Source organism: Lytechinus variegatus, chromosome 15 (genome assembly GCF_018143015.1).
Source record: "Lytechinus variegatus isolate NC3 chromosome 15, Lvar_3.0, whole genome shotgun sequence".
In the NCBI taxonomy this organism is placed as follows: domain Eukaryota; kingdom Metazoa; phylum Echinodermata; class Echinoidea; order Temnopleuroida; family Toxopneustidae; genus Lytechinus; species Lytechinus variegatus.
In genome coordinates, this window is record NC_054754.1 from 32,110,189 (window position 1) to 32,131,612 (window position 21,424).

The 21,424-nt window shown below is 35.5% G+C and overlaps 1 protein-coding gene across 2 annotated transcripts in view; it reads right to left on the reverse strand.

Annotated features, from left to right (window-relative positions):
* Positions 1-244: 244 nt before the first annotated feature.
* Positions 245-21,424, reverse strand: part of LOC121428774 (uncharacterized protein C1orf112 homolog) — a 32,681-nt gene continuing 11,501 nt past the window's right edge. The window contains exons 10-18 of one of the 2 annotated variants that reach the window (XM_041625595.1): positions 15,548-15,776; positions 15,057-15,201; positions 14,333-14,518; positions 13,603-13,812; positions 12,857-12,970; positions 9,767-9,874; positions 9,078-9,158; positions 7,755-7,937; positions 245-621 (exon numbers count right to left, since the gene is read on the reverse strand). In XM_041625595.1, the coding sequence (XP_041481529.1) occupies positions 427-621; positions 7,755-7,937; positions 9,078-9,158; positions 9,767-9,874; positions 12,857-12,970; positions 13,603-13,812; positions 14,333-14,518; positions 15,057-15,201; positions 15,548-15,776 (1,451 nt within the window). In that variant the 3' untranslated portion in view covers positions 245-426. The remainder of the gene's footprint in view (positions 622-7,754; positions 7,938-9,077; positions 9,159-9,766; positions 9,875-12,856; positions 12,971-13,602; positions 13,813-14,332; positions 14,519-15,056; positions 15,202-15,547; positions 15,777-21,424) is intronic. The other variant, XM_041625596.1, reaches the window with a different exon arrangement.

A 21,424-nucleotide genomic window follows, 5' to 3' on the forward strand; every position in this document is an offset into this window, starting at 1 on the left:
AAAATGCTACGTCAATCGTGATTTCCCCCAAATGAATTAATTTCCCTTGAAAGTCATACATTGAATGTTATTGTTCTTTAGGATTGTAAGACCTGTACGCTCAATTATATGCAGTAAACAATATGAAAATTGAAATGTCAGTTCCCCAACTCTTGTCCCCCTCCCCTCCCTATTTCACCTGCTGGAATGGGGGGGGGTAGGGGAGGGGGATGGGGAAGGGGGAGGGAGAAGGGGGGAGGGGGGAAGCAGGGGGGAGGGGGATCCCAGAACAAAGCCACTGGAAATGAACAATTCACAAGTGAAATGATTAATGGAACGATAGAATTGATCTTTCATCCATGATATGATTTGAGGTAGTATTGTACTTGAATCAAGCTATTTACAAGTCATTCCAAATTTCCCTGTTCATACAAGGTTGCCTCAAGGTCATGAAGGAGTCTCTTTATCAGAGAGCAGGTCATCCAAACAATTCCTGGCTGATAAAAGTTCTGCATCCAGCCAATCAGGTCTCTTAAACATTCCCACATTCAATTCCTTTAATCTTGTGAGGGCGCCCTTTAACATCCCTACAACATCTCGGAGTTGGGCTTCAGCGTCTGAGCAGTGACGTTTAGATTGAGGCTAGAAAAATAAAGGGAAACATAAGTACATACAATATAAAAAATAGAGACAATTATATCAGAATAGAGGAGACATTGCACAGCGGATAAGGATGAATTAAATTTCATTTACATCATATTAAAATAAAGAAATGAGAAATGTGTAAAATTTTGTAGATAATTGAAGCATTTTTTTTGGTCAACAGTACCTGTTCTTGACTTCATTTGAGGAGAGTGATTTGTGACAATTTTTGTTTTTACTATTTTCATGATTTAGTAAATGAAACTGATTTCATCCCAATCAACTTGATATCAATAGAGTTAAAGAAACATTGAAAATCTTAAACATCGTAGAGCCATGTCACTTGGACCATCTCACAGGGTGTGAGGGAGGGGTTACGAGAGAGATCTTGGCCACAGATTGACCGTGCATCGCAAACATTTGCAAAGGGGTAGTGTGCAATGATATCTACATGGATGTATGGTGATTTTATTTTAAAAATATTCAAGATTTTTTTTACATGAATTATGGAAATTTATGCATAAAATAAAAAAAATTTGCTCTATTTAACTAAATACAGACCCAAGACCACTTATTTTCTATTGACAGACACTTTGTTGGATTCCAATCAAAAGTTTTTTTGAAAATTCTGCATCGCAATTTTTTTCTTACGCATTTCATTATTTGTTACAATTTCTTATGTATTTCTTTGTTTTTCAATTTTTTTTTTTTATTGTTTATTATTACTTGTAATTCTGATCATAAACAAGGCAAAATTAATTGATTTCAATCAGTTAAAGGAGGAATAAAGATAAATCTAAGAAATTAGGCTAAAAACACAATTTGCATTGGATTTCTACGTGAATTCACATTTTTGAGCAGTTTTTATCTGACATGCACGCGTACCCGAGCACCAGAAATTTGGTCTAAAATGTAGCGCGAGACTTGAAAATAAAAAAAAATGTCAAGGGGGGGGGGTGGATTCCGCTTACTCTGGGCGATGTGAAATGCAGTTCACAACACATTCTGCATGAACTATTCTTTGTTCTCTTTTAATCAGATCCAAGTTTTTACCATACTTTTTCCCTGTAAATAGGCTAGGTTGGAAAAAAAGGATGCTAAAATTGATCAATATATTTATAGCCCATGGTTATTTGCTTTAGGATCCTTAAACTGTACAACTATGTGAAAGAAAAAAAAACACGAATGTCATGTTGACACTAAAATATACCCAAATATTTATATTTAAAATTATCCCTTCTCCTTCCCTGTCTCATGCAAACACAATGTGGGTGAATTAAAATCCATAAATAATTCTTTATCGCCAATTCTTTTTACTTATTATCCTTCTGAAGTATGATCCATAGATAAGCCGAAGTTTAGATTTCATAAGGATAATTCTTTATGATCAGTGTAAGATAAGTTTTTGGCACATATATAAATTTCATCAAAATTTATCGGTAGAAAAAGGGGCAAAAATGAGCTTTATAAAAAACAAACAAATAGGGAGTAAAGTCCATTTTAACTCCAAAAGGGAGGTTTTTCTATCTGTTTGTCTCTCTCTCCCTCCATGGCAAAGACACCAAGAAATTGATAACTTCCTCACAGCAATATCATAGTGACACCAATACGTGTTATGAACAAACATTGAAACCTCAAGTTAGAGACCCTGAATAACAATGAGCTATCCCTTTATATTATTGGTGGGGAGAAGGAAGGGGAGGTAGGGGGCAGTTTGTAAATAAAAGTGCGGGTAAAGAAGTCTAGAATTTGAAACACAAATTATTGTTGGCTGTATTCTGTGTTAAAGTGTCTTGAATGATGATGTTGAAAATAAAGCTGATTACAGTGATAATGGTGTGGTGGTGGTGATGATAATGATGATGGTGGTAGTGGTGATGATGATGATGTGATGATGATGATGGCAGTGATGATGATGGTGGTAGTGGTCATGGTGATGATGATGTGATGATGATGATGTAATGATGATGAGGATGATGATGATTAGGATGATGATGATGTCTGATGATGATGAAGGTGATGATGATGAAAAAGATGAGGATGATGGTGGTGTTGATGATGATGAAAAAGATAATGAGGAGGAGGGGGATGATATGATGATGATGTTGATCGTGATGATGACAACGATCGATGATGATGACGAGATGATGATGATGGTGATGATGATGGCGGTGATGATTTAATGATGATGATGGTGGTGGTGATGATGTAATGATGATGATGGTGGTGGTGATGGTGATGATGATGAAGATGAAGGTGGTGGTGATGATGACAATGGTGATGATGATGATGACAGTAATGATGTCATGATGATGATGGTGGTGGTGATGATGATGAAGATGATGGTGGTGACAATCATGATGATATGATGATGATAATGGTGGTGGTGATAACGAAAAATGATATAATGGTGATGATGATGATGGTGATGATAATAGTGATGGTGGTAGTATATGGTGATGATTGTGATAAGAACTTTTTGATGACTATGATGACGCATAAGCAATACAACTTCACTAGCAATACATTAACTTGGCAATAAGAAAGCCCCCTCCCATACAAAAAAAAAACAAGAGGGGAAAAAACTACACAAGTATCATTAATTACTATAATGGAAATGACTTGATTATACACAAAAATTTGGGGGCAAACATCAAATGTGCAAATTTCTGTGATGGCTTTCACCAAATTGCCAGAGTAATCGAGTTATAGTTTCGCTTCCAGAACTCATAAACATATGTATGTCATAAAGCCTGACAAAATGCAATTAAGTCCCATAAAAGGCCATATTCATAAGGAAATGCATACACTATCTGTGATACTAACTAAGCATGTAAAATCGTTCAAATACCTAGAAATCATTGTGAATGTTTTCAAAATAGATCAATTCATGGATGAAATTGATGTAATTGAAAAAAATGCTATTCCCTCAACTTTGAAATGAACATTAAAAGCCTGTTTCTACAACAAAAAACAATAATAAAAATAATAATAAAAATAACAATAAGATAATAATAGTAATAGTAAAAATAATAAGTTTCAGGATCTTCAATGTTAGGGAATGAACAAGATCTTAATGAGTATTTTAAGTAAAACTATCCACCTGAATCAAGAATATACAAAACAAGCGTGGGGACATCTCCGAATGAAAGCTAAGTGTTTTAGAGACTAAAATAACATTTTATCTGTATTTTGTTCCCTCCAATAATAATTTATTTACTCTTTAGTGTGGGTTGATTTAGATTACTGTAGTCCATATATGGTTCTCTTTAATAATTCTGAATTGACTCTATAGAGTGGGTTTGGTCTGTGGTTTATGATGCACAATTATATTTTATCATTATTTAATTACATTTGATAGAACATTGAAAGTATTACCTAACACAGTACCACTAAGGGTGAAGGGGAAATCATCGAGTCTCATTTTTATCAGATATGCATATGTTGATACAGCATCCAATTCATTTTTCTTAATACTCCTGCTATGATCTTTAACAGGCCAGTCATACTGACATTCTATTTCTGTCGTATTGCAAAACTAAAAAAAAAAAAGGATGTGAAACTTCAGAGTTTTCCCTGTTAAGGGAAAAATACAAATTGCAAAAAATGAAACTCAATCAGGCATTCACCTTTTAAGGTCATAAAAAACAAGGAAATTCACTTAGAATAATCCATTAGGAAATGATAATTAATAGCTTATCATAAAGTCAATGAGGGGTTTGACTGTCAAAATTGAAAGATTTGATTTATTTCCCAGACAAGGAAATAGAGAATGAAATTGTAGATTTCTGATAATCATAAAAATGGAGTTTTAGCATAAGATACCAACATATCAATAAAGTAATACATGTACTTGTTTATAGGTAATAATAACGCATCTCAGAATAGAATATTTCTAGATAGATGGCGCTATATAAATGCCCATTAGGTGTAGTTCCAGGTACTCCATGATTTTACATCTTATTTTTTTTATTTTTTTACTAAAATATTAATTTCTTAAATCTCAACTAAACAATGACTTTTACTTGTAACAACAATCAGAACTTAAATGGTATCCAACAAAATGAACAGCCAGGTATGAACTTTTAGATGATAGATTAATGTAGAAAATGGGCAATAGCTTAATAATTATAGTAATAGTAATGATAAGGTCCAATTATACAGAACAGTTACTATATGCTTATACTCTACTGCACTTGATACTTGTTATCATATTATTACCCCAGCTGTAGCTGTGCAGCCATTATAGGCGCCGAAGTGTTCAAGGAAGGAATTCTTACCATGTACCCATTCACCTCTCCTGGGTTGAGTGCAGCACAATGTAGATCAATTTCTCAATGAAGGAAAACATGCAATGGCTGGAATTTGAACCCATGACCCTCTGTTTTAACGTCAAGAGAATAATCCACTGGGCCATAATGCTCCATGGCGAAATAAAAATAACTTTTTGTTCTACAGGTCTCTTTCCCAACAACGAGTTTTGTTTGAGAGTTAATACACATACCCACATGTGGTTATCGGTGTCTGATATTTTCGGCTTACTCAGTTTTCAGTTGATTTTCATTTCTTGATTTCTTAAGTTTTTGAGTACAGTAGTGGAAGTTTGATTGTTTGGTATTGTATAGATACCTTATAGAATTGCCCCTTTGTAAATTTCAGAATTAAGTACCCAGCTCAATTTCTTCAATTCATACACAGAAATTACCATATCATTTCAAGAAAACTAGTATTTTTTTCCTCCATAGAAGCAATTCTGGTAAATCATTGATGGTCTACAACCGCTTCATTTGCTTTGCTTTTGGTCTCATCCCACTTGGCCTTGTCCTATTTCATTAACTTCACATTTGGTCTAATTATTCAGCAAGTTAACCGTTTCGCCTAATTTCCAGTTAGGTTAGACCCATTTGTCCACTTCACTTGGTCTAACAACACTCAGTCTAAATGGTTGGATGAACTATTCATGAAACCAAATATTCATTTGAAAAAGTGGAAAATAGTAAGTATACAAAGCACAAATGAGACCAACTGTACATAAGACTACATGAGAATTAGATGAATTGGGAAATTAGACCAAGAAAATTGTAGACCAAATAGGAACTTTTCATACTTTGGCATTTCAGACCTGTATACATTTTCTGTAATTTCGAAAACATTGCAAATTTGATTTAAATATTGTTATTCAGAGCTGCCAACCTGAACAAGAACATTTCAGTATTTTCAAGGATGAAAATCAGTATTTTGGTGAGGAAATTAGTATTTTCACGGGAATACAATAGGACAACACGTAAACTGAAACTTTAGAAATCAGTATTTTGCATGAAACCATCAGTATTCTCTATTTTCAGTACTAAATATGGAAAATCAGTACTACTTGGCAACTCTGGTTATTGTACATGTATCTTTTTATACACCATTCTTAATTTAACGAGCTATGTTTCTCGCTCTTCAGTTTTGACCCTTGGTTTAAATCAGAATTATATCTGCTGTGTATTACTTCTCTTCTTCCCCCGGCTCTTTATCAAGATAGCAGAGACCAAATCAACTTTTGAGTCTCACCTGAAAACCTTTCCATTCCCCACTCCAACATTATCGCAAGAATAACTCAATTGTAGCATTACTGGGACAGTACTTGAACTGAATGATGATCCTAAGCACTGTTTGAAGACATTGAAATTTGTGAGATATTTCCTATTTTTGAGCAAGCGCCATGAGCGCGCAGCTGAGGCGGATACCGGCGCTTTCCAAGAGCCCATCATTTTCTGTCCTTCTTATCTCCACCCATCCCTACTTATCATCCTCATCTCCTACTCTGTTGGATCATCTTTTCTCCTTTCACTATACTCTGGTCATCTTTTCCTTAATCTGCCAGGTTACCAAATGGGTGATATCAAGTTCAGTGTTGACCTTTGGGTGTTGGTGTAAGGTCAATTTCTACACGATTATATCACCAAACATAAAACGAAGATGGTCCTGATAAGTCACACACTAGTACCTGAGATGTCAATAATGTGATCTGAATAAGTTTTGGAGCTAGGGGAAGCAATCCAAATTTTAACACAAACACCAAGGCCAATACCGGACTTGAAATCACCTAATGTGTTTGTCCTTTTATTTGTTAATAGAACATTTATGTTTGATTGCTATATCATTTCATCATTGTATTTCTGTATTTTGTAAATCCAATGCAATTCAACCTAATTGGCAGCAATGTGTGGATATTTTAATAAAACCATATAACTGTAAAATCCAAGACCATATCGATAGCAGACCAGGGGGTGTTTCACAAAGATTTAAGTACGACTTAGGTCGCACTTAAATGTCGACGCGTACATGATATGCAACGCGCAATCTTATTGATCAATACGCAGTAGTGCGCGTCTTCTTGGCATGATCTGACCAATGCTGTCATGCCTTTTATACTGCGCGCAACTAGACATTTAAGTGCGACTCTAAGTCATACTTAAATCTTTGTGAAACACACCCCAGATAGGTTTTGCCCTGGTGGTTAACGACTTTCTGTGTAGTAGACCTAATCTGTGTTAGCTCATGTGACATTACACTATCTGAGAAGTGGACCAAATTAATAGCAGCCCAAATAAGTTTAGCCAATGTGATATTAAGACTATTTGAGAATTAGACCAAGTTGATAATAAACCATATGGGCATAACCCATGTGGTATACGACTTTTGTGGAAATCCAACTGTTTTTAGACCAAATGGCTAAAGCCCAGGGGTAGATCTAGGATTTCCAAGGAGGAAATGAAAAAAATGTCTTCACTTTCAAAAGCGGTGGGGGGGTGCACATTTCAATTTTAACGGCATTTCTACATTATAAATTTTAATTATGTCTCTCAAGGAGGAAAGGGATGCACGGTTGGCTTTGTTCCCCCCCCTCCTGGATCTGCCATTGCCCATGTCATATTAGATTATCTGAGAAGTAAATCAAGGTCATCGAAGACAAGATCAATTTAATCCATGTTGTATTAGACCATCTTAGAACTAGACCAAATGCACATAGGGAAAATGGATATAGCCTGGACATGTTATCTTAGAACTAGACCAACTACATATAGGGAATATGGTTATAGCCTGGCCATTTTTAGAACTAGGCCAAGTAAAGTAGCAATTCTTACCTCCTCTGTTCTACTTGAGCTATTCTCTGCCATGTTTGCACTCTCTCCTCTTAGGCTGATCTCAGAATCTGATGGTAAACTCTGCATGGACACTCTCTCAGCCGCATCTCGCAGTCGTGTCCTTTGACCTTGAAGAAAAATGACCTCTGACCTCTTTGATAGAAGGTCGGCATGTGCTGGAATCTACAGTGAACAAAACAATTCATTGTAGGATATTATCATAATTTATGTCAGTCAGCATTTTTCCTCTTACAAATGGTTTCTGATCCTCTTGCTTCAACAATCCCTCTTTTAACCCTAACTAGGCCAGGCTTTTTTGGCTGTTACGTGGCCGGGGGGGGGGTTGATTCAACCCCCCTGAGATCTCGGCTGCCTATCTCGTGAGCACCGCAAAAATTTGCACGCTGGTAGTGTGCGATGTAATCTACTAGGCTGTATGGTAAAATTTTCCAAAAGAATGAGATTTTATTTCATAATTTGGACTCTAAAGATGCGCGAGACTTCAAAAGTATAAACTCTGTGAGTGGCGCGGTCAAAAAATTTCACGCGGTGGAATGATTGCAGAAAATGTTGAGGGGAGTTGATTCAACCCCCCTGGCCATTTTAGGGTTAATATTTTACGGTCTTGTGTATCCTTCCCATATCTTTCTTTCATATATTTTGCCATATCATGGGCAAATAAATATTGTTGTGACTTATGTTGTAACACTTCAACTTTTTCAAGTTTCTTTGGTCTGTTTGTGTCAATTTTATCCACAACTCTTAAAATATATATCAGGAAAATTTTCACAAAGCTGCTTGTATGATAAATATAACTTTAATCATGACTGGTGACCTGTTTTAGGGGCCAAATGAGACTCAATTATTACATTCCAATCAAGTAAATTTGTAAAACACTATCTTCATAGATCAAAATTCTAGTTTCAAAACAAGCATCTAAAGGCAAATTATATCTTAATTGTCAAAATTTGATTTGAATAATCGTAAATTTACCCTGGTATTTACTAAAAAATTTAGGGGATATTTCATATGGGTTAGAAGCTGGGATTACAAAATCATTTCACCTTTGACCTCTTGGTTATGACTCTCATCTTTCAATAAGAGAGATATGGGTTTGAATCCCAGCCATAGCATATTTCTCTTCAGCAAGAATTTACCCACATCGAGCTGCACTCAACCCAGGTGAGGTGAATGGATACCTGGTAGGAAGAAATTCCTTGACGCTTCAGCACCTATAATGGCAGCTCAGCTACGGCCAGGGTAATAATAGCAATGCTTTGTATCCTCAGGCAAAAAACGCTTAATAAATCCACCTCTTCTCACCTGATTGAGGTAATCTACAACATTCTTCTGGACATCATCCTCTCTGATGCATTCTGGGACTAATGATTCATGAGTAGTTTCCTGAGAACATAGAGAACAAACCTTATAAATCAATCCATTTATTTCATAATACACAGTCAGACTGCCAATGTTCATTATCATAGAGGAGCCTTCATGGGTGTAGCTCACTTCTGTGAGACAAATAAAATAATCTTAAAATTTAGGAATCAAAGAGATATTTTTCTGATATGAAGATCCTAAGTGCAGAGAAGGATTAAATAACTGTTTAACTGTAGCCTTTAAATGAGATTTGTAGTCAATTTGAAAGACTAACCTTAATATGAGCTTTGAAGCTTTGCATGGTGATAAAAGACTGGATGGTGAGGTTTGTGAAAACACTATGTCCTGAAATGAACTGTTCGTTATGCTGCTGTTAACAGTAAAAGAACTGTTATTCCTGACTTTTCAAGCACACAGGCTTTGCTCTTGGTCAGGTTTATATTTTTGGTGATTGCACTTTGTTTTTGTTTTAATTAATAAAAGATCTGATTTAATTATGATTCAAATTTCTATAAATCTGGGGGGTTTTTATCTAAAAACAAAAGGCCAACCCTACTCTAAGACATTGTTTTATCACACTTAATTTTGCATCGCATTCATCTGACATGAAATATTTTTGTTTCGCTTACCTCTGCAAATGAACTGAACGCTTCTAAAGCCTGTTGACGGATGATGAAGTTGGAATCTGACAGAACTTTGCCAAACAGGATAGGAATGTGCTCAAGGATATGTGATTGCTGGCAAACATAAAAAAAAGGGAAAAGAAAAATAAAATCGGGTATATTGGAACATTCCAATAGTAGTGACAACATTTTGCTTAAGCCTTATAGCACTTATATAAAAATGACCAATCCTAGCAATTCACAGATATATCGCTGGTCACACGACATTAGCTCCTGCGACAATTGCTTTGGGCTTTATTTCATCTAAGGGTTAGGGTTGTAATAGGGTGCTATGTTAGGTTTAGGGTAGGGTTTATTGTCACATCCAGGATTAACGTTAGCCATTTGATTAATGTGTGGAATTTATAGCAGAGCAACAAGCCTGTTCACGGTTGTATACTGCGCACGAGCAGAAAAAGGTCATTTGAGATAAACCATGAAGGTGGCTTTCAAATTCACTGACATAGGCATTAGTGATTTGATGATTATTCATGTATTCATTCATTTTATCACATCCAAGCTGAAGAGTAATAAATAGAGCATTCATAATCACTGGTATTTGACAGTAGCCTAAATAATAGTCAAATGTGCCAAAGGCAGACAATGAAACAGATTTCCAAACTTTATCCCTGATGAACTATTCTAGTCACCTGGTCTATACACTACCTTTTGTTCTTAGAATTTGAATACTCTACCGGTAAAGCTTATGTAATACCTACATTTGAAAATGATAGTGTTTATCCCAATAAAAAATCACAAAGGTCATTTGAGAAAAGTTGATCGTGAGCTAACCGTGAAAAATTGTCGCTAGAGCAATTATCGCTAGAGCAAATGTCATGGAACCATACCACTATGCTGGTCAGTGGATTCTGGCTTGCCTGTTTAAATTGCAAACACTATCTCTACTCGCTGGAAAGTATACTAGCAACGAGTACTCACTATCCTAAAACTGCTAAGAAATAAGTTTAAACCAAGATTTAAACTGATACATGTACTAACTCAGGGTTCCCACAGAAATTTTGAAAACAGAATTTCCCTGACTAAATTGCTGCTTTCCATGACTCCTGTGACGTCCCGGGAGTAACGTAGAATTTGGGATATCACAAAACTGGGAGAAATGGAAATCATGAATGCCAATTATAATAGCTGAGTATGATCAGAGTATGAGAGTTGCAAGACACGACAAACTGGAAAGCTGCCATAGCCATGAGGTAAATGCAATTCCATGACTTTTCACAAATTTCCGAAATTCCCTGACTTTCCATGACCAAAATTTTTTCCAGGATTTTCTATGACTGTGGGAACCCTGTCACTTATGGATCATCCACATAGCTAATACTGAATGTAAAGATGTAATGCACATATGCACGAATGATCTGGAGAGCAATTCTCCAGGCAATTGTATGGTTTGAATTGTTCGAGCAGCAAAAATTATGACAAATCAACTGATATCATCAACTTGTTTGGTTCTACATCACACTTGGATGCTAGTAAGGGAATACCTCAGATCTAAACCGTTATTCAAAATATGGTCCACTGATCTTGTTGATGGTGAGACAATATTTGAGCAACCTTTTGCACATATAGGCCCGTATTCTGAAATCAGGTTTAACTTAAACTCAGGTTTAAAGTTGTGGTTTAAGTATGGATAGCCAATTGTTACATACATCACTAACAGTAGAGATATCATATTTCAGCTCATTTGGCTCTTAAATCAGTCATAATTGTCTAGGAAGTATGAATAGATGATTGTCTTCACCATCAATGAATCAGGAAAGAGCACAGTAAATGTAAGAAACATAACTTCATAAAAATTTTGACACTTTTGGCTTTCCATAATTGTAGCACTGAGTTAGACCATGATCTAAGTTAAACCTGACTTCACAATATAGGGCCATAGGGTGTACTTCGCGGCGATTCAATATAGTTTTTATTCTTTACTCGAATTTTCGATGGTCCTCCGTCTTCTCAGGAGTATATACAATGTGTGGTATCAATCAGAGAGCGCATCCTCAGACAGATGTTATTATGATGACTGGCTGAGGATGCGCGCCCTTCACAGAAACATACATAGTAACGCTTGTTTGTAATTATCTAATTGTTACGTAACAGTAAATATTGCGCAATAACATTTCTTGTTACGTAACAATAAGAAATTTAAGAGATGAGATGATAGAACGAAGATCAAATTGGTTAGGAGAAAATGGTTCTCTCGAAAAGTATTAAGTACGAATAGGTATTATTGAGCAATAATAATAATATATTATACAGATATTGACTAATTGGGTGTGTAATATAAACATTCGTTGGAAGCGCGCAGCGCTGAGGGAAAATATGATCACGAGGGAAAATATTAATCCTTTAGGTGGTCCAAAGAATGTTTTTTTTACACATCCCATCAGTCAATATCTGTTATATTAGATAGCCTCTAATGATGAAGATAAAGTTAGGCCTAACGATGCATGCAGCATGTATATGATATTCACAGTGATTGATTGAACTGGTATAGATCTAACGTTAGATCTTGATCTATAGATATCTATAAGTAACGTTAGTCTAACCCTTTTCTATTCAAATCAACTTTGTTTAGGCCTAGCCCTAGATTTAAATCCAAGTTCGAGCCCAGGACCCAAGGCAGCCCGATAATGCATGGTAACATCTAATCCACAAGAGGGAGCCATACACGTAGAAAAATATATTCATGGACCGGTTGGTCAATATATTCATCGAAGGTGGACCGGCTGGGAAAATACATTGATTTTGATCATATCACGTGACGCGTAATGGACCAATCGCGCTCGGCTATCTGTCTTGGCTATCTAATATATATATATATATATATATATATATATATGAAAGTACCAATATATGTAATAAAATAAAGGGAATCAGTCCTGCAAACTATTTTAATACCTAGAGCTTCACATCAAACTTAATGAAGCAGTAAAGAAAAATATTTCTTCCTTATTCATAAATTGATGTTCACTTTAAACTTATTGCATGCTCTAAAATTTATGAAGGATAATAAGTTCCCTTCCTTTTGTTAAAGTCCTTTACCTCTGAACAGGTCGGTATAGTTCTCTTGGCTAATCTACGAAGGAAGTTAATACAAGATAACCGCAAGGTCAGAGGTGAACCTGATTCGATAGAGGAACTTGCCGTCTTCAGCACCTGCACAATAGAAAATATTGGATATTGTGATAGGATAATGAATCCCTACGCCATCACCTCATAATGAAGATATGTTTGAATTCCCCTCCCCCCCCAAAAAAAAAAACCTCCTAGGGCCCTGTCTTATAAGACTTGTTATCAAAACAAATTTGCAATAACAATTTAGAGCTACTGAAATCCTTTGATCTGATTGGCCGATTGTAAACAATGTTATAGAAATTATGCACTTGTAATTAAAGCATGAATTCATGAAACAGGTCCCTATGCTGGCAAATTGCACCCATTTTATCATATTCTTCTGATTTCATACCAAACTAATTTCTAGAACATTTTACCAATGATTAAAACAATTTGTTCTGATAAATGGGGTAGCAAATGGAACTCCAGGGCCCCATTTCAGAAAAGTTGATATGATAGCAAATCTTGCTGGAATGTCAACTACCATGAAAACAGTGAAAATTCTGCTTCCTAATTGGTATTTACAATGAAAGTTAACATTCCATCAAGTTGCCATCATAGCCACTGTTTATGAATTGGGGGCCAGAAAAGTGTGGTCTATGTTAGCCTTGGGTTAAATGTACCACTGCTGTCAGAATACCACCAAAAGAAATTATCTTAGAGTTAGTACTAACCTGTAGAATGTGTCCAGATGTTACATGCTCCAGGGTATGAGCTGATATATCTACAATGCAACCTAATACAGTACCAGTCAGCTTGTCCAATGAAAGACTAGAACACATACATACAAGAGCTTTACCCAGAGGTTTTGTAAGGTCGGCTGTGATTCGCTGGTTGATGTCATTTTGCCCAAACAACTGCTGCACTTGTAAGAGATGTTTTATCTAGAAGCGAAAAGATGATATGATTTGTTAACTTAGGACGTGCAATGATTTTCAATCCAAGGATAATCTTTTTCCTAAATTTGAAAAAGGGAGAAATACTATTTTTGTTTCAAGTGAGGAACAGTTCCTAGTTACTCTTCTTCAGAAATGGTGCCTGGTATGCCCATGGAAAATTGTGATAGTTGCCAGGCCTGGGCCTGTTTCAAAAAGACTTACAATTAAGATAACTTTGATATTATTGTAACTACCATGGAAACCTAGACTGTGATTGGCTGCTGAGCCCTGTTACTAAGGTATTATTACCACAATGGCAAAGTTTCAGTTGTAACTCTTGTATGAAAAAAGTCCCTGGAATAGATCAGAAAACACCAAATTAAAAGATCAGAAAACACCAAATTAAAACAACACTGAGCCATACAACATAAACCAAGAAACTGTGTAAAGAGCCCCCTAATCCTGAATAAAATTACCACATTAAGATTGAATTTGAAAAAAAGACAATCCCCATTTCTTCACTCACAATATTTTGTGCTGAGCCAATGTCTCTTGTCTGCTTAGACTCTGTCCAGTCACTTAATGTGATTGTACAACTCTTGATGATTTCTTCACAGACTGAATCTCTACAGGAGTCTGGTAAAGAGGCTAGTGGAAACCCAGACCACAGGTCTGGATGCCTTTCTACAGGATATGAAGAAAGGAGCTCCAGCTACAGAAAATTTACAAAATAAGAATTTAATTTAATTACCTATTCTTCGAGGCAAATAAGATATTGCAAAATCTAACAGCATAACCTCTTGACATAATAAAACAGTCCTTAGATCCTTCAATACCCAGAATGCATCAATTTGATAATGTAGTCTTCGAACAAGCCCAAATTTGGTGGGAATGAGTCCACGGGATCTAAGATATGTATGACTGGCCTGGTTATAAATGTTATCAGCCAGGCTAATAACACATTTGACTTCAATGGGACTTATGTATTTTATGAGGTCATAGCCGAGGCCCCCATGGACCAATCCCCATCAAATTTGGGTAGTGGGTGTTGCTGGTCTATGGTATAAACATAATGCAAAAGAAAAAGAAAAAAAATTGTGATGTCATCACTTTGGCGCTCTATATGCATCAAGATTCATAAACCAAATGGAATTCAGTCTCATTTTAAAACTTCCTCTCTTTACAACTCCAAGGGCATTCAATTTTGATGAAAGAGTTTTACACGGTTGTTTAAAACGATTACAACTCACCTGATGATCTGGTGCCAGGAGTGGGATTAGTCTACCAAGGAGGAGTGTCAAGTGGATGGATGCCTTGCTCTGATTGGTTGGCAGCGAGGTCAAGAGGTCGCATATTAACCGAACATGATGCAAGCACAAATTTGCAGAGCCGTATCTAATAGAGGTACAAATAAATACTCTGATATTTTCAAAGTTCATCTCACACACAAATCATATTGTGTGCTACTTTATACTAGTTCTTACAAATATGATAGACCAACTCTGGTAAAAAAAAATAAGTTGTTTGTAAGAAGGAAACCTCCAACACAAATGACAGATCAGACACTACTCGTGGAGAGATGGTCAATAAAAAAAATTCAAACAAAAAACATTGTGACATTTCATGAAAAAATTCAAATCTGCAAGTTAAATATGATATCAGGTGATCCCTATTTGCTCCTCCATTTTTCAATATACCACAACATATTAATGAGCTTAATCTAATCAAATTTCTATATTACCTTGCCATGAAGCACCAGACATCAACTGCGACAGTAACAGCAGACCAGTCGCTACCCAGGACATTCTCCAGAAGGCATCTTTCCACATTTAGGAAGAATCTCGCAGGTAAGGACGCAACAAAACCACAGAGATGGGTCACAATGAATTCATAAAGACAGACATCGGTTTGAGGCTTACCATTACACATGATCCCTGGCAGAGTAATGGATTTATGCAGCTCAATATAACCTGAGAGTTTAAGTACATATAGAGTTGGTTAAGCTTTAATATAACATCATATTTACTGCCACTAGACACTTCAGTTTCGAAAATAGTTTTCCCAGTAGGCCCTGCTATTATCATTACACCGGCTTTAGCTGGTCTGCCTAGGTGCTCTAGCATTCAAAGAATTACTTCCTACCAGCTACCTATTCAGCACAATGTAGATAAAATTTCTTGATGAAGGAAAACACAACATGGCTTGGTATCGAACCCATGTCCCTCGGATTGAAAGACGAGTCATAACCACAAGACCATGATTAGAAAGGTTTCCCATTTAGCATGCTGAATAATTCTTTTACTCCCAAAAGGGACAACCGATGAACACGGGCAAGGAGTTAAATGACCTTATTACCAATATTCCATCCAACAGCTACATTTTTCAATACATAACCCTATTAAAAAAAGCATACAGATCAATGAACAATGCTATCTATGGAAGGTTTTGCTTTCTAAGAAACTTAGAGGATCAGACCATTTACTAAAAACGATTCAGTTTAAGATACCAGGGTCCTGTAACACAAAGATTAGCGATTATCTGATAAATGAAATGGCCAATCAAGATCATCCGTGCATGAGTATTTTGCTCAGTAGACTAACTAGGAACCAATCAGGATAGAGAGGGCGCTTTGAGGTGTTACGACGCCTCTTTTCTCTCCTCCGTTCAATTCGAACTTAAATCTTTGGAAATCGACTTTTGCTATTATCATTTTTCTGTCGTATTGAAGGACTTTTACAAAGGAATATCATAGGACATTTACATCGTAAGTATAATTTGGATTATTGTTCCGTTTCCGAGATGTTTGCGGAGAAAGCTACGCCACTCCCTTCATTTCTTCCACAAGGTCCCAAACCCGTATTTCTACGTTCAACCGACATCCGCAACGTAGACAAGAAACCACTTTCGGGAGAGGAACTTTACAAGAGTATCTTAAAGGTCGTTGAACCTGAAAATATCTCAGGTATTCAAGAAATTCGTCACCTATGGAGAATCTACCTAATCTCATCCGAGGATAGGGTTTCATTGATTTCAAACGGCCTTGATCTACGTGGATCTTTTGTTGCTATCCATGACGTCAATCCTTTTACAAAGGCGAGGGATGAGCATCTTACCAGGGTTGTAGTGAAAGATATCCCCCTTTCTTTAAGTGATGATGTCATCAGAGGAGAGATCTTGGCACGAAAGCAAGAAATAAAAGGAAATATTAATCGGTAGAGGTTGCGGGTCAACGGTCAGCTGACCAACTGTTTGAATGGGGATAGGATCATCTTCATCACCCCACCAACCCACCCACTCCCAAGAAAGATGAGCTTCGGCAACTTGTTCACCGGTAGAGTTTACCATGATGGCCAACCACAGCAATTCAGCAGGGGTCAAGTGAAATGCTCAAGATGCTTAGAAGTTGGTCACCATGCATCCACCTGTATTAGTGAAGTAAAGTGCATAAAGTGCAGCAAGTTTGGGCACATGAAAAGTGCTTGCCCTGGCAACGAAAGTATAGATGAGTTACGTAATATCGCGGCATCTAGTGATACCATGGATACAGCGTGTGCTCCCGACCCCGAAGCGGCAACTCAACACAAAGAATCTTCTTCGAGTCATCAAGAAGCGAAACGTCAAACCAGCCTCGCAGATTTCCTGACGAAACCACAGCAAAGCGATCGTAGTGGCGCGAGTACATCTTCACTTCCTCCTCGTAATGCTGCAAATCGTCAGACATCGTACGCATCAGACGGGGCGATCTCCACCAACCGAGAGCAGCGACTACAGAGAAGGCAGTTGAATAAGGACTTAGAAGCACAAGTAAGCAGCAGCGAAAGCGAAGTTGACTCACCTTCAACATCATCTTCATCTGAAGTTCCAAAAGCTGTTTCGAAAGGTAAAAAACCCGCAAAAAGAAGGCGAAAGGGATCAAATAAAATCAAATAAATTTTGAATACGTTCGTGGATAAAGTTGATCTTATCCTCTACTTTAAATGACCGGTGCTTTAGTGCACTTTATATCCTTGAATGTGAGAGGGCTTCGGGATCATCTGAAGCGAAGTAAGATTTTTCTTTGGTTAAATCAACAGAAAAGTGATATCGTGTTTTTACAAGAAACGTACTGGACAAGTGATCTAGAACCTAAAATTAGAAATGAATGGAAAGGTCAATGTTATTTTAATCATGGAACGAACCATTCAAAAGGGGTTGCAGTTCTGATTAAAAATAATCTTCATATTGAAAACATACGTAGCAAAGCTAAAGGAGATGGTAGAATACTAAATTTGTCTTTCACATGTCAAGGTGAATCTTTTAATTGTATTAACATTTATGCACCCACCAAACGATCTGAAAAGGGTTCCTTTTATAAAAATTTTATGAGTTGGATTAAAACCTTTGTAAATCCAAATGAGAAAATGATTTTTGGTGGAGATTGGAATTATGCTCAAAACAAAAAATTAGACACACAAGGAATTTTATATACATATGGTGCAGATGATTATATCTTAAAGTTAAAAAAACAATACTTATTGTTAGATATCTGGAGAAAGTTATATCCAGCATGTAAGCAGTTTACATGGAGACAAATTTCCCTCAATTTATTTTCTCGTTTGGATTATTGGCTAATTTCAAGAGACCTTAGCCAATATGTTCTTTCTACGGATATCAGACCATGTCTCAGTTGTGACCACAATGCTATTTCATTGAAATTAAAACTTTTTAACGACGTACGAGGAAGGGGTTACTGGAAATTTAATAGTGATCTACTTAAAGATGATAGATATAGGTTGAATATTGAAAATGTAATATTTAAATGTAAATTGAAATATGAAAAACTTGATGCTCAAGCAAAGTGGGAAATGTGTAAAGTTGGAATAAAAGAATATACAATTAAGTATGCTATAGATGTACAACGAAAAAAGAGAGAAAAACTTGTTCAATTGGAAAAACAATATTTTTTATTAAACAAAGAAATGGACAGTAGTCCTAATGATAGAAATATCGAAGAAATCAATCAAATAAGGAAGGATATCGATGATTTGTATAATTATAAATGTAAAGGAGCTTACATAAGATCGAGAGAGAAGTGGATGGAGGAAGGTGAAAAATCAACAAAGTACTTTCTTGGCCTTGAAAAAAGAAACGGAAAAAAGAAAGAAGTTGATTGCCTAGAATACAAGGGTAAAACCATCAATGATAAGGTGAAAATATTACAGAGATTACGTGAATATTATGATGATTTATATAAAAACCTTAATTGTAAAAGTGATTTGGATTACGAAAAATATTTATTACATACAAATATACAAATCCTAAATGAAAATGAAGCATCGAGTTGTGAAGGTGATATAACCGAAAAGGAATGTGCTGAGGCTCTGTCTAGAATGCAGAATAATAAATCACCAGGTAGCGACGGCCTCACAGTCGAGTTTTATAAATGCTTTTGGAGCAAGATAAAAGATATGTTAATGAACAGTTTAAATGAAGGACATAGAAAGCAGCAATTGTCTCCAAGTCAAAACATGGCCATGTTGGCGTTATTGTTTAAAAAAGGAAATAAAAACCTTATTCATAACTGGAGACCGATATCAATCCTAAATGTGGATTACAAAATTCTTGCACAAGTTCTTGCCAGACGACTACAAAATGTAATAACAAGCATAGTATCATCCGATCAAAATGGTTTTATTAAGGAAAGGTCTTCAGCCGAAAATATACGTCTGGTGCAAGATATAATTGATTATTATCAGGGCATGAAAGCTCCGGGCATTATAATGTTTTTGGATTTTGAAAAAGCATATGACAATATAAGTCATAATTTTCTATTTTACCTTTTAAAAAGATTAAATTTTGGAAATTCATTCATTCAGTGGATTCAAACAATGTATAACAACGCAAAAGGCCGTGTATTAAATCATGGCTGGATCTCTGAACCTTTTCAAATTAAAAAAGGTGTAAGGCAGGGGTGCCCCCTCTCATCACTACTTTTTATAATTGTGGCAGAAGTTTTGGCGACTAAAATTAAACAGAATCATAAAATTGAAGGTCTCAGTTTACCGATTTCTCAGATGTATGTTGATCAAGTAGATGTAAAAATATCCCAATTTGCGGATGATACAACTATATTTATGAAAAATGAAAATTCTTTTTATACTTTGATGGAAGAACTAAGACTTTTTGGTTCAAATGCTGGGCCAAAGATTAATTTGCAAAAAACAAAACTGCTGAAGTTTAATATTGATATTGTCCCCGGACAAATAGAATGCACTGAAGAACCGATAAAATATTTAGGTATATATGTTGGGAAAAATGAGAAAGTTGTTGAAGATTATAATTGGCAAAATAAACTAGATAAGATACAAAATATTATTAGCGTATGGAAGCTAAGAAATCTAACATTTTTCGGAAAAATTATTATTATCAAAACTTTGTTGGTCTCGCAAATTGTGTATCCTGCAAAAGTAATTAGAGTTCCCCCCAAAATAATCAAATCTCTAAATAAAATGTTATATACTTTTATTTGGAATTCTTCAAAAGAAAAGGTTAAAAGAAATGTTTGTATAAATAAAATAAACGAAGGTGGTCTCGGTATGGTCCACTTAGAATCGAAAATTGAATCACTTAAGATTTCGTGGATAAGCAAGCTGTTAGAGCAAAGCGAACGTAGTTGGAAATTTCTTTTTAATTACTGGTTATCAAAGATTGGTGAAATTCCTTTATGTTTTGAATACAATATTTCAACAAAAGATATGCATTTTCTTTGTACAAAAGCAAATATGCCCAGTTTTTACTATGATTTTTTTTGTAGCTGGTCTAAGTTAAGATATGTTGGTATATTTGGAGTAAAAAACATTGAAAATGAAATTATTTGGAATAACAGCAATATAACTTTTAATAAACGTATGTTGATATTTGAGAAATGGAAGCATGCAGGTATAATTAGGGTAAGAGATGTTATTAGAAATCGTCAGTGGTTATCACCAATTATTTTGAATAAATCTGTCTATTCGTCTCAGCTTTTATTTGATTTAGAATATGTTAAGTTAAAAAAGTCTTTTCCTGTTTATTGGTTAAATAAGTTGTTTAAGGAAAATCGTGTACTAGAATTAAAGAAAAGTGAACGAATTTTAATTTCATTAAAAAGTGGAGTACAAATAACTCTAGATTCTTTACCAACAAGAAAGATATATTCTTTATTATGTTCAGATGTATCGGAAGAACCAGGCATTGTATCTTTTTGGTCTAATCTGTTCTCATTACCAATTTCCTTTAATTGGAGCCATGTATTTTATTTCAAGTTGCATTTAATTGTGGATAACAGAGTTAGACAGTTTAGTTTTAAATTTTTAAACAAGATTTTACCATCAAGAGACAATTTATTTAAGTGGCATGTATTAGAAAGCAACACATGTAACATTTGTGGAGAAGTTGATACCACTTTTCATTTCATACTGTATTGTAAATATGTTCGATTATTTTGGAAAGTTATAGAAAGGTTGGTATTTTATATTTTCAAGATTACTATTTCTATAGATGAAAAAACATTAATTATAGGTTATGATCTGCAAAATGCCAGCAATATTATGTGTAATCTATTTTGTGTTATTGCCCAATTTGTTATTTATCGAAATTA